The sequence below is a fragment of the Ursus americanus genome, chromosome 4 (assembly GCF_024610735.1).
Source record: "Ursus americanus isolate L20-20 chromosome 4, mUrsAme1.1.p, whole genome shotgun sequence".
NCBI lineage: Eukaryota > Metazoa > Chordata > Mammalia > Carnivora > Ursidae > Ursus > Ursus americanus.
Window position 1 is genome coordinate 38,033,077 of NC_142130.1, and position 13,930 is coordinate 38,047,006.

At 38.9% G+C, this 13,930-nt stretch overlaps 1 protein-coding gene across 3 annotated transcripts in view; it reads left to right on the forward strand.

The window, feature by feature from the left end:
• TMEM39A (transmembrane protein 39A) overlaps window positions 1–10,867 on the forward strand; it is a 28,425-nt gene extending 17,558 nt beyond the window's left edge. For all 3 annotated transcript variants that reach the window (XM_045785124.2, XM_045785126.2, XM_045785125.2), the window contains 4 exons: window positions 4,456–4,804; window positions 5,586–5,773; window positions 7,669–7,789; window positions 10,473–10,867. In XM_045785124.2, the coding sequence (XP_045641080.1) occupies window positions 4,456–4,804; window positions 5,586–5,773; window positions 7,669–7,789; window positions 10,473–10,706 (892 nt within the window). In that variant the 3' untranslated portion in view covers window positions 10,707–10,867. The remainder of the gene's footprint in view (window positions 1–4,455; window positions 4,805–5,585; window positions 5,774–7,668; window positions 7,790–10,472) is intronic.
• Window positions 10,868–13,930: the final 3,063 nt, after the last annotated feature.

Genomic DNA, 13,930 nt, shown 5'->3' on the forward strand with positions numbered 1-13,930 from the left:
TCTTGATAAATGCATATACCTATAAGTCAAACCTATATCCCAGTGTGGAACATGACTGTTATTCCAGAGGTTCCTTCATGCCTCTTTCCAATCATATCCCACCCTCCACTTCCCAGAGGTAATCACTGTTTTGATTTTTTTCCACCATAGATTAGTTTACCAGTTCTAGAATTTCATATAAATGGAATTATAAGGTATATACACTCTTGTGTTAAGCTTCTCTCATTCAGCATGTTGTTTTTGAGAATCCTCCATGTGGATACGTATGTCCGTAATGTTTCATTGTATGAATATACTACAGTTTGTTTATTCTCCTGTTGAATACCTGGGTTGTTTCCAGTTTGGGGCTATTACTAGAAATAAAACTGTTAGGCACATTCTAATACAAGTCTTTTTGTGAAGAAATGTTTTCATTCTCTTCAAAGAAATATCTAGGAGAGGCCTTGCTAAGCCATAAGGTAGAAGGAGTATGTTTAGTTTTATAAGAATCTACCAGACCTTTTCCCGAGGAAGTTGTGTCATTTCATCCTCCCAGGAATTCTATAAGCATTCTGGTTGCTCCACATTTTTGTCGGCATTTGATGTTTTCTGTTTTTTAAATTTTAGCCATTGTGATGAGTGTATAGTTGTGTCTTATTATACATATTGGCTTTTAAACCATTCGTTATAGTTTAACTTGTATACCTTGGGCTAATACTTCATTGGATGTTAGTAGATAGGTACCATTTATTGCGGTTCTGTGCTAGGTGCTGGGCTAGATGTTTATAAACATCACCTCATGAAATTATCACCATAATCCAGGAGGCTGTGTATTTAGTCTTACATAACAGTTCCAAAGTACTAGTGGTTTTAAAAAGTTAGAAGTTTATTTCTCTCTTCTGTACAGTATGTGTGTGAATCATCTTAGGTAGCTGTGGCCCCTAGCTTCCATGGTGTTGGGACCCAGGCTCCTGCTATCTTATTTGCTCCACCCTCCCTAGCAGGATAGGTTATAAGGGAGGTTCGAAATTTGTCTTTAGTAGAACAGCTGTATCTCAACTAAAAATTCTGTTGCAGTGGAAGAACAGGAGAACAGTGGCTCTTGGCAGACAATTAGCAGGTTTTGCCATAGGTAAAGACAGATTAAGAGACTAAAAACCTTTCCTGTGGTCAGAAAACTAGAAAGACTCAGGTCTTTTTGACTCCAGAGTTCTAGTCTGCACCATTACTCTGTAATCAGTAGTTCTCAAAGTGTGGTTCCCAGAACAGCATCAGCATCAGCGTTACCTGGAAATTTTTTAGAAATAGAAATTCTCAGAATCCACTGCAAATCTACTGAAAGAGAAACTCTAGAAGGTAGGACCCAGCAATTTGTCTTTTAACAGGCCCTCCAGCTGATTCTGATGCTTGCTCAAGTTTGAGAATCATTGGTTTATACAACCATTTATGAAGCTGAAGCGTAAGCATGGATTTAAATGGGTAGTTACATAGCATAAAATGAAGGCATCATCAGAGATTATGTGGTCAGGGATGGCAGGAAGAGTCTTTCTATTAGTTGTCCTGTGGTAGGTCTAATTCTACTGTTTACTTATTTATTTTTCTAATTATACTGTTTAATTATTTAAGGCAATCATCAACTCAGTTCATTAGTATTACCCCTTTCCCCACAAAAATTTTTCGTGATTCATATTTTATATCAGTTGTTTCTGTATTTCTAGATTAATATTTCAGCTGCTTCAACTTCAAATGATTTCATTCTATTTCTCAACAACAGCTGGCTGAATCAGTTAGGTTTAACTGTATTTGATTGGAAAGGCGAATTATGGATATATCAAGGAATATTTTGGCCAGGTTTAAAAGGATTACCATGTCAAAATGGCTAACAAACTTTTTCATTTCAATTGAGGAATATAAAGAAACTTACTTATTTTTGAAGGCTCTCCACACCCCTGTAAAACAATGGAATAAGCATGTAATTTAAACAAATTTTATGTTTAAATATATTTGCCTTCTTCACTTTTTAAAAGTTGTATTATCTTTTATCTAACTTAAATTTAAAAAATAAGTATAAGAAGTTTAACATACTAGACAATAGCAATAACTACATTATTTTCTTGTTTATTCATAGGTTAAAAAAGGGACTCTTTACTGCTTTTTTTTTTTTTTTTTTTATTCTCAGCTTCTCAGTTTAGGGTAGGTTACTCCAATGACTAATGTTGTAGCTCTTACATTTACCTTGAATCTATACACTGCGCTCCGTAACCTCTGCTGTTACATTCTAAAACTTCCATCTGCTCTTCCGGTAATCCATTCTTGCCCTCCTCCTTTCCATTTTTTATTGGAGGTGTAATGATTTTCAGAATGAAAGTTGAATTATGTCACTAACCCTTTTTAAAATTCTTTAATGAATCATTCCTTTATGCCTTTTACCTTACCGAGCCCTCCAAAGTCTAAGCCTTTGATGCTACCTTTCTAGTTTCTCTCATTCTACCCTGTATCAGTTACCCATTTGCCATGTAATGCTGTAACAAATGCTATGTGGTAGCATTCCACAATATGTATTTATTGTGCATGCATTGGAGTCCGCTGGAAGTCAAGAAGCTCTCCTAATCTTAGCTGGGTTCAGTCACACTTGGGGGAATGATTAGCTATCAGATTAAGTAGCTAGGACAACTCAGCTCTGCTCTACATGTCTCGTGCTCTGGCAGGCTAGCCATGGACACATGAAATTGATCGAATGGCATGAAAGTGAGCCCCAGCGTGCAAGCGCATTTCAAGCTTCTGATCACATCATGTTTGCTGACATTCCATGGGCCAGAACAGGTCACAGTGTTGAGCCCATCATGGGGATAGGGCAGGGTCACTTCACACATGGAATGAGGACTGTGCTGTAAGACTACAGGAAGGGTTAAGAAATGGGGCCATCGTTGCAATCTGCCACAGACCCCAGCCTCTTGTCTCACCTCTGCATGTGCAGATTGTGTTTCAGCAATATCGACAGGATTCTCTGGCCTTCACAGTTTTGCACGTGTGGTTTCTTCCTGTTGCTTCTTCATTTACTCCTTCCCACACTACTACTCTAGGGCACATTCCTGGTGGATCGTAGAGCTGCTAACCATCCTCTTCCTTTGTAACAAGCTTATTCTTTCTCCCTCTAGAGAAAACTGTGAATAGGTGGATTTGTTAATATTTTTATAAAATATGTAACTAAATACAATGTATTTGTATTTACTATTTTTCATATCTGAATTTATGCCAGTGAAATGACCATTTTATTTACAATATGTAAGTCACAACGTGGACATTACTTTTTTTTTTTTTAATGATTTTTTATTATATTATGTTAGTCACCATACAGTACATCCCCGGTTTCCGATGTAAGGCTTGATGACAACGTGGACATTACTTAATGAGGACTGGGGAAAGTATTTTAAAAAGTTTTAAGGAACCAAGGTTGAAATAACTATAAGAAGTTATGAAAAGTCTCAAAAATATTTAGTCCTTTAACCAAGTTATTCTACTTGTAGAAATTTATTTATTGTACTTCTGGAATTTTTTTCATTAATCCATTACATATTTATGAGTGCCTAGTATGTTTCAGCCACTATTCTAGACATCAAGGATATAGCAGTGAATTAAGCAGACCCAAATCACTGGTACATGGAACTTACATTGTAGTGAGGGGAAGATAGACCAAAAACAAAACAAAACCCCCCAAAAAACAAAAAAACCCACCCAAGTAAAAAACCTGAAAAATATGTAAATATAGGGAGTGGTAAGATCTGTGAAGAAAAATAACCAGGCAGGGGGAATTAGGAATGCCTGTAGGATTGGGGTGGGTGATGAAGTGGGGAGGCAGGGGAGCCCCTCACTGAAGAGGAAATTGGCAGTGAAGGGCACACCATTTGAAAGTTACCAGACGCACACAAAGATCGAGTAGGAAGGTGCTTATCCATACATTCATATTTATGATAATGCGAAGTAAGAAACCGCCTAAGTCTCCAACAAGAGAGAAGTGGGTAAATTATGGTACACATGTGTAAGAATACTATAGTATCTTTAAAAGTTGTTATAGGAAAAATATGTAATGACATGAAAAAAAGCTCAAAATAGATCCCATACATAAACACACACTCAAAGTTACAAAACATTTTTTACTGTATGAGGCTAAACATATAAAAGAAAAAAGTATGAAGTCTGTGCGCCAAGTTGTAAAAATTATAAAAACGATCATTTTTTGGTGTTGTCTGTTTTGTCATTGTGAGTTTTTGTAGTCTTCTATTATTCTACAATGAGTGTATGTTGCCTTTGTGGGAAGAAATTAAAGACCTTCCCCAATAATGAATTTACCATCAGCAGAGTCCCTGTTCTATTATGTTCATTGTTGTGAATCACGACTATTTTACTAACATAGTTATCAGATTTGATCTGAGGTGGCATCTGTGGTCTCATTTTCATATTTACCGTTTTCTACAGGTTTGGTGTTTATGTTCCTCTCTGCTGTTTCCACCAAGATAGTAGAGCCCATCTTCTTCTCACAGACTGTAACTATATGGTTCAGCACCAGGCGGTAGAAGAAAGTGCCTCAACTGTGGGTGGTTTGACCAAATCCAAAGACTTTCTCTCCTTATTGCTGGAGTCTCTAAAAGAACAGTTTAATAATGCCACGCCCATCCCCACGCACAGCTGCCCCCTATCTCCAGACCTCATTCGAAATGAAGTTGAATGTCTGAAAGCGGATTTCAACCACAGAATCAAGGAAGTTCTCTTCAACTCCCTCTTCAGTGCCTACTATGTTGCATTTCTCCCCCTGTGTTTTGTGAAGGTAAGTGGTTCCTTTTATGTGCTTCCTGGATTTGTGTGTGAATGACATAAACTGGGTATTTCTTATTTAATCCCCCTTTTCTCTGTCTCCCCTTTGGCAGCCTGGATGGTGGAGTTCGGCTGCATCTGGAGTGCACTAATACCGCTCCTGGTTGGCGGATAGGTATTTCCATATATGTGATGCACCCGTGGTGGTCCCCTCTTTTTTTTCTTTCTTTTTTAAAGTTTTCTTTTTTTTTTCCAGTTTCTGGGGAAAATAAAATTTGTGTTTATAATAGAATCAGTATGTAGTAGCTTAAGAGGATTAAGGTTTTAATACAATCCAGCCTATTATAGTTGATCTTAACATGGTTAATCAGGAGTTTCCTTGAATTTAACCTAACCTTTATCTAAATTTCCATTTACTTCAGTAGAAAAGAAAAATGGTCTGGATGTCACTCGGGCCCAAAATCTTTTGGGACATTTTAGTGCCCTTTCTTCACCCACTGAGAAGCACATCTGCAGCCGGAGTGGTCATTTACAGAGGGCACTCACCTCTTCTAGAAAGGAAGCACTTAAAATATAATTGCCTCTCCCTCCCAACCCTAATTCATACAGCCAGAAAGTCAGGTTGAAGGATTTTGGAGGACTCTGCTCTTGAACTTTCTGCACGGACAGCAGGACAACCAGTGCATGTGTGACTCAGTGTGGCATTTGTCTGCAGGGCGTATGTACACGCACCCATCCTTACCTTCTTGCTTAACAGTGCATGGATCATTTCTTCCTCTTCTGATCTCTTCCAGAGTACCCAGTACTATGACATGCGCTGGTCTTGTGAGCACCTCATTATGGTGTGGATCAATGCTTTTGTCATGCTCACCACACAACTGCTGCCATCCAAATACTGTGATTTGCTCCATAAATCAGCTGCTCACCTGGGCAAGTGGCAGAAGCTTGAACATGGGTCCTACAGCAATGCTCCACAGCACATGTGAGTAGCCTGAGGGTGAAACCATATACCACCTTCCACATGCTGCCGATCATGTTTATTTGCTTTGTATGTCATTCTTGTTCTTGGCTTTGAACATTTAATTTTTAGTTTTTTGTCTACATGGATGCTTGTCATCACTCTAAACTGAACACAGGGGACATTAACTCATTCCCACCACCATCCCCAGTCCCTCCTTAAATGCCTCCTACCTTTCAGCTGCCCAGTCACCCTGGAGTGTGTAATTTGTTTCCCAAGCTGTAATATTGGAGTTTTCTTTCAGTCTTAACCCTTTGCCCAAATTCACAGGGTCATGATATATTTTTAATTCTCTTTGGAAGACTGTAAGAGTCATCTTCTCCTCATTGCCACAGCTAAAGAGTGGTTGGCTCATCATCTCACACTCAGGCAGCTAGAATTTGCTTCTCTCATCTTTTCTTTCTAATAAATGCTAATTTGTTCTAGTCATTTTCCTTGCTTGCATTTTTAATTTTTTTTCCTAAACTTGCTAATGAATGTTTCCCTGATTTTCCCATATTTAAATGAAAACTGTCCCTAATTGAGTTCTGAGTATTCCTCTCATTTTGTCCCCTTATCAGTCATTTCTCTGCATGGTCCCTTTGATCCAGAATGGTTAACTTCAGAACCCTTGTGTTCTCTCGCTTCTGAGCCCTCCACCATACCTTCCTCTCAGACCTGGACCATCTTCATCTTCCTCCCTTTTATAATTGGAACATTTCACAAATTTCATCACTTAGAAATTCTTTCCTAATGAAGTGGGACAGATTGAGGGGACTTTCCCTTCCCCTCTCCCCCTCAGAGTCCTCCCTTCAATTATCTGCCTTGATGTCTGATACAGATTAGCACAGGCCTTCAAGCCCAGGAACTGAAAGAGATTGGGCCAGGCTGAAAAGAAACCCGACTGTGGGCAAAGGACAAATTTCAATAAAAATTGAAAATACAATCCACAGTACTAGTACTGTACATCTTCAGGCTCCTGATGGCACATGGCCATGAGGTGTTTCATCACTTTAACGCTGGTAAGTGTGAGCAAGGCTGACGGAACATTTTCTGAACTCGGAAAGCTTCAGGGTGCTAGACTTTTTTCTTTTTTTCTTTTTTAACATATCTAAAATGTTGTCCCAGTTCTTACCCTAGGAAACTAACCTTTCCAAAATCAGGAAGAGATGAATTAACTTAGATTTTTTTAAAAGCTTAACCTGAAGATCCCCATCCCCATACCAACTCCATTGCATTGGTGCTGGAAACAATGAAGCTTCTTCCATAACTTCTTTTTCCTAAAGAAACTTCTATAAAAATAAACCAAGAAAGCGGTAAAAAGTAAAGTCTGTGTGTCAGTACCTTGTATGTCTCTGTGTTCTGAATAGCTTTACACATATATGAGGCATTTAAATATGTGACAAATAGACTGATTTTCTATAGCATTTTCGGATGTAATTCTTCAGTAAATGTCATGCTGATTTGTTCATTTCTCCACTACTCTCACTACAGTCCACTTTCTCTTCTTGTTCTCTCTAGCATTTCCATCGATAGATGTTGCTCACGTGGGATTGAGATGACAGTCCACCTGCTTACATTCAATTTTCTGGGTCATAGATGCCTTACACATTAATTTCTGTTCATTCTCCTAAGCTTCATAAGTCCTTTGACACTGAGTTAACTGTATCACTTTGCACCCTCTCTGCTACATAGGAATGAAGTTATAATAACAAATCCTTTCTGATGCTTTCCAGTTTGACTATGCAATGTATTTTCAGAATTCAGGCAGATGAAGCCTTGAATACTTAATCCGTTCCATAGAAATGTAGTTGCCCTTGCCAGACACTGTCTTATTTGTAATTGCCAATATGCTAACATTGCATTTCTTTCTCCCTTAGTTGGTCAGAAAATACAATATGGCCTCAAGGGGTGCTGGTGCGACACAGCAGATGCTTATATAGAGCCATGGGGCCTTACAACGTGGCAGTGCCTTCAGACGTATCCCATGCCCGCTTTTATGCAAGTACCACTTATTTCTTTTCAAACATAAACTTAGTGGTAAGTGGTAGGAGGCCACTATGTGTGTAAGCACCTAGCACAGTGTGTGGCACATCTAGGAGATTAATACATGGTAATTATTACTACTGCTATAATAATGGCCCTTGTCTTTGGATGGAAATGTATTCTGAAAGGCAGTTTGAGGATCACATACCATTGTCCCAGCTTCAACAGCTTAAAGTCATACTGGGATTTGTTGCCTCTAGTATTACCTGAAACAAGTAGGCAGTTTTTTAAGACTTCCCTTTTTCATCTTATAATTTTTATTTGTAATAGTTTGGTTTAGTGGTATCCTTATTATATTGTGTTTATATATCCTTAAGTGATATTTAATATAGTAATAATGTAATGGTTTTGTTTGTTTTTGTTGGATTTGGGTTTATTTTTTGTTTGGGGTTTTTTTTTTTTTTTTTTTTTTGTATTTGTCACGTGTATCACCTCCTTAAAGTACCTTGATTTCCCTTTTGAAAGTAAGACAAATGCCATGATCTCTGGCCTTTTACCTTTTCCTGGATTAAATGGAAAAAGGCTTACAAGTTAAAAGGAAGAAGCAGTAGACATCTGTTAAACTCAGCTTCTGTCCCATTTGAATTTATCCCTTGGATTATGTTCTGTTGATCTTTCAGTTTTCTGGAAATTCTGACTCTAGGAGGCAGAAGTATTTATTTGTACGGGAAAGGCTAGCTGATCAGTGCCAGTGGGGAAAAGAAGGTGCATGCAGGGGACTGTTCATAGTGCAGTGCATTGCCTTTGAATGGAGATTATAGTCTAAAAAAGAATTGGAGATCTTTTTTTGAGATACTTGAATCTCATTCTCCCTCCCTCCCAGTTGCTTGTGAGGGTACATGGGCTTTCTGGTTCTGCCGGTGTTTGCTCTTAAGGGTCTTTCAATTAAATACTGGGAACTTTACATCAGGGCTGGATGCTTGTAAATATGTGGTGGGGTGGGGGTGGGGCGGCTGGAGGCTGGGGGGAGCGTGGGGCATGTGAAAGTCCCTTGAATGAGGAGACTAGGGAGGAGTGGACTTATTAAGTCACAACCACATAAGCATTTGGTTTCTACACAGAATATTTAATTTAGTCAGCTCTATTCCATAGGCCGTTAATGACTTCTGTTGGCCCTTGCAGTCCCCTCAAGAAATCTGCAATAACCAGATATTCTACTGGAGTCTTCTGCTTGAAAAATAAGTATTTTCCTTGCTAGTGTGTTGGATAGCTGAAGAATCAGGTGAAATCCAAAGAATAAGGATTAGGGAAATTAATTTATTACTGATTTTGCATGACCAAACAGGTAAATCAGTGCTTCTCAAAGTGGTCCTTGGGCCACTTGCATATAAATCACCTAGCTCACTCTTTAAAGTAATTCAGGGTCCCTACCCCATACTTCTGAATCAGAATGTCTGAAGGATTCCAGGAATTTGCAGCATTTACCTATTTGGAAATGATTCTTAGACACACTGAAGTTTGGGAACACTCATTTAAAATGTGCCAACCACCTATAGCTGTTAGAAGTTAAAACCTTTCCTCACTTTTCTACTCATTCAGTTCATAGCTCACTGCCACATTTAATTTTAATTGTTATAATTGCCACAGAAACTCCCATTGCCTGAGTCCTTTTGGAATATTAATTCTGAGCCAATTTTATATATGATATTACTGGATATCATATACTATAACCCAGGTCAAACATTTTCTTCCTCTGAAAGAAGGACCCAGAGAACCTGGCCACCTTTCAGGGCTGTCATGATGATTTGGCTTTATTCTCAGATTTGAACTTTGAAGTCTAAATTAGTTTATTTAGATCTGATAAACTACCATTGCCACAGTTTGCAACCTATGATCTCTATCTTTCTATTCATAATATGTTTTTATTAGTAAACCAGGATTTAGCTTCTTAGATAAGTGAAGAATTTGGTGGAATGAAAACAGTGAGCAGCCCTGTTTTTAGCCAAACTCTAATTCTGACTAATTTTTCCTTCCTTCCTCATTGTCCTGTCTGTGCACCCTACTTCTCAGTATCCAGAAAAAAACCCAGCAGAAATATATGGTGTAGAGGATTTGAGTCAGTGATGATGGTGGATAAATGGTTTAAGGGAAAATTAAGAAATTATTGTTTTGGTATTTCAGCTTGTTAGACTTTCCCTTCCCCCAGGCTTGTCTACTGTGTTTATGTCTTCGACCAGCCCACAAACTAACAATGATTTTTACTTTTTCAAATGGCTCATTTTGAATGGCTTTAAGTACCCATATCATATTTTCAATTTTTGCCTCTTGACTTGCAAAGTCTAAAATATTTTCCATTCAGTCCTTTAGCCCCTGTCTTAGATAAATCTACTTCTGATTATCTCAAATAAAATATATATCTAAGATATAATTTAAGAAAAATGTTTAGAGGCAGTTCTTTTGGGTATGATCCTTTTTCTTATCTCAGGGCATTGAAATACAATTTATTTCATTATTCCTTGAGCAAAAAGGGAAAAGTGTGGGTCTCTACAGCAAGAAATAGTCTGATTGATGTTCAGTAAGCAGATCCATGTTATTGCACATAGGAACCTGTAAATATGAAATTGTCTTAGGAGAAAAATGTGAGAAAAACTACAGTCTTTTCTATGAAATAACGTTTTGCTTTTCAACTTCCTTACAGTTCCTATTTCATCGTCCATTAAGGCTGTTAAATCTGCTCATCCTTATTGAGGGCAGTGTCGTCTTCTACCAGCTCTATTCCTTACTGCGGTCGGAGAAGTGGAACCACACACTTTCCATGGCTCTCATCCTCTTCTGCAACTACTATGTTTTATTTAAACTTCTCCGGGACAGAATAGTATTAGGCAGGGCATACTCCTACCCACTCAACAGTTATGAACTCAAGGCAAATTAAGCTGCCTCTCAACAATGAGGGAGAACTCAGATAAAAATATTTTCATACGTTCTATTTTTTTCTTGCGATTTTTATAAATATTTAAGATATTTTATATTTTGTATACTATTATGTTTTGAAAGGTGGGAAGGGTAAGGGATATTAAATGTATCCACAAACAAGGTGATGTGATCTTTCATGTGTTAGTGCATTTGAGTAATACACAGGATGAGAGGTGTGCCTCTCCAGTAAAGAGATTGATTTGTTTGTATGGCTCTGGAATAACTCATTCGTTTATGAACACATCTCATATATCACTTGACACCGTACCTTTGGTGTGTCTACTTTCCTTCCAGTCTTTTCATTATCTTTAGTCCTCCATTGACCTCCCTGCTACAGAAAGGAAGATCAGTGGAGTTGCCTGATGGCACTCATTCTCTTTCTCTTTGGCTAGCTAACAGTATTGGAATACTTGGAGCAAAGAGTAGCTTATAGTCCTGGCTGGGACTCTCCTTTTTGCGTCCCAGGAGGAAGCATTTCTGAGAAATAGGAACTCAGCATTTTGTTTTGCCTGATGACATTTAAAAATACTTATGAATAAGCTGCTATCCTGAAACTCAGAGGATATTGCTGTCATTTTCCCAATTCTTTCACTTCTTTTGCCTCTTAAGAGTTTCCTTTAATTGTTAGCTGTTTGAAATGATACTTTTTAAGACAAAGTCTCTAGAGTGCCCACACTCAGGAAGAAGGTGTATGGCTGGATCAGTGGGAGAAGATGAGTGCAAATGCATGTGGGCTGGAGTATGGGCAGGCTGAAGATCCCGAGTGACTGGAAGAATGGGTGAGTCCTCAGCTAAACAGTTTTGGATGTAGTCTGGGCAGCAGCCCACCTACAGCGGCAGTTTGGAGTTTTAAGCAGAAGTGAAATAGAAGAAGTTACCTCTTTGTGCCCCGATAATTTGTTCTGTGCCTAAAATGTGTGTTTTAAATTTCAAATTCCAGAATCTCTGTGTTTGTGAGCATTAACCCTTTTCAGTCCATGTCCATATTCTCGAGAGGTGATCTTAGTCAATTGATGTCACTAGTCATTTAAACTTCTGAGGCCTTGTCTTGAGAGCCTGAAATACATTCTCATATGTTTTCTGTGCTTGGTTTGGCTTTTTTACACTGTGAACTTTTTGGTGAAACACAATATGACTTATAAAGTAAAAAGACCAATCATATAATTCATAAAGTGGCTCTGAAAACAATTCTTGCAGAAGAGTTCCCAGCAGGTTTTCAGCAAAGGCAGAATGATGAGGGGTAGGTATATATATACAGCTACCCAAGGTGACTTCTATGTTTAAATGGACCATCATTTCCTTAAGTATTTTGATGTGTATACTTTTTTTTTTTAAGTTACATAATTTGGCATTCGGTCTGAGTCTATTCAGCTAGTCAGCAAACACATCTTGACCACCACGCCATGTTAGGCTCTGGGGATATAAATAGCAGTGAATAAGAAATGCAAAGGCCCAACCCTCATAGAACTTAAAATGTGGGGTGTGCAAAATGTGCTATAAATAAATTTATATTTAATGTCTCCTGGTAGTAATAGTAAGTGTGGTAAAGAGAAAATAAATTGAGGCAAGGAAATAGAAAGTACTAGGAGTGGCAATGGTAGAAGGCATCTTTGAGAAGATAATATCTGAGCAAAGAGCAGAACAAAGAGGCAAGACTGAGCCATATGATAGCTTTGGGGAGTATTCAGTAATAGCAAGGGCACTGGCCTAAGATGGGAACAATTTTGGTATATTGGAAAAACAGCAAGGTAAGCACAGTGTATTTGTTGGTTTTCATAAATGGTTCGGCCTAAATATGGTAGTTCTTGGAGTGAAGGAGGGCAGGAAAGTTGCAATTTCAGTATTCTTTCCTTAGGGTCTTAAAAATAGACTTTCTTTTGACTAATAAACATTTTTTTTTTTTAAGATTTCATTTATTTGAGACAGAGTGAGAAAGAATACACGAGTGGTGAGGATGGGCAGAAGGAGAAGCAGAACCCTCCTGCTGAGCATGGAGCCCAACTCGGTGCTCAATCTCAGGACCCCAGGATCATGACCTGAGCCGAAAGCAGATGCTTAACTGACTGAGCCACCCAGGTGCCCCTTGACTAATAAACATCTTGATGAGGTTACTTGACAGTTGAGAGCAAAACGGGTGGTCTTGGCACAAAGATGTCTCATCCGAATGGCTCCAAGTTGGTTCTGTCACTGAAAAGCAGCCCAGATCACTGATAGAGATAACAGACTACTCTTGTAAGCTAATCCGCCCCCACCCCCTCTGGTTTGACCTGTCTTGGCCGTATCCTAAACAGGGTGGTACCGGAGGACCAGATGCCAGGCTGGCTAAAAATGAATGAGGATAAGAAATAAAAACTGGTTTTGGCTATAGGAATTAAGAAGTGCCTCCCTCTCTTTTTAGATACGACAGCATCAGGGAGATAAGAGCCTGCAGTTCAACACGCTCCTGCGCATTTCAGCTGCCCTTTTTAGGGGCCACATTCAGATGGGGAAGAGAAAAATTACTAGTGGCCTGTGTATCCTGTTATTTATGGATCATGTGAGAGAGAGGACATCATCTTTGCTTAGTGATAGGAGATGCATACTCGGTAAAGGATGGCCTTTTGGTGATTGTTTATATACTGGGAAATTAAATGGTGTGTGGAAAAATGGTATATAGCAAAAGATCAGTTGGGTGAACTTTGGATACAAGAAAAGGAAGGAAGATGCTTGACCAGCTGTTAGGGTGGCTTAAGGTAAGTAAGTAGAGGAAAGTAGTTCACAGGCATGAGCATGATGGAAATGTTCCTCAGTATCCTATTTACTCTGATTCCATGTTACATTCGTTAAGCTTCTTTCCCCTCCCAAATCACCACCACCACTACCCTCTGCTCTTTCTATTTCCTGAGCAGTTCTTACGTACTGGACGCTGCTAGGTGCCGGAGATAGTGATGTTTAGAGCTGATTAGTAGAAGGCAGGTAAGTAAATCAATAATCGTAACACAAGGGTGTTTAGAAAGGAAGTACATACAAGGTCCCGAGGTGATGCAGAGAAGAGTTACCAGCTTTGCTTGGAAGCTGCGGTGTCCGGGAGGACTTCACTGCAGCCGTTACACATAAGCAGGTGAAGGGAAGCCTGGGAGAGTACTACATAAATGACGGAGAGGGTTCATGCAGTGGGAACAGGATATACAAAAACCCAAGGCG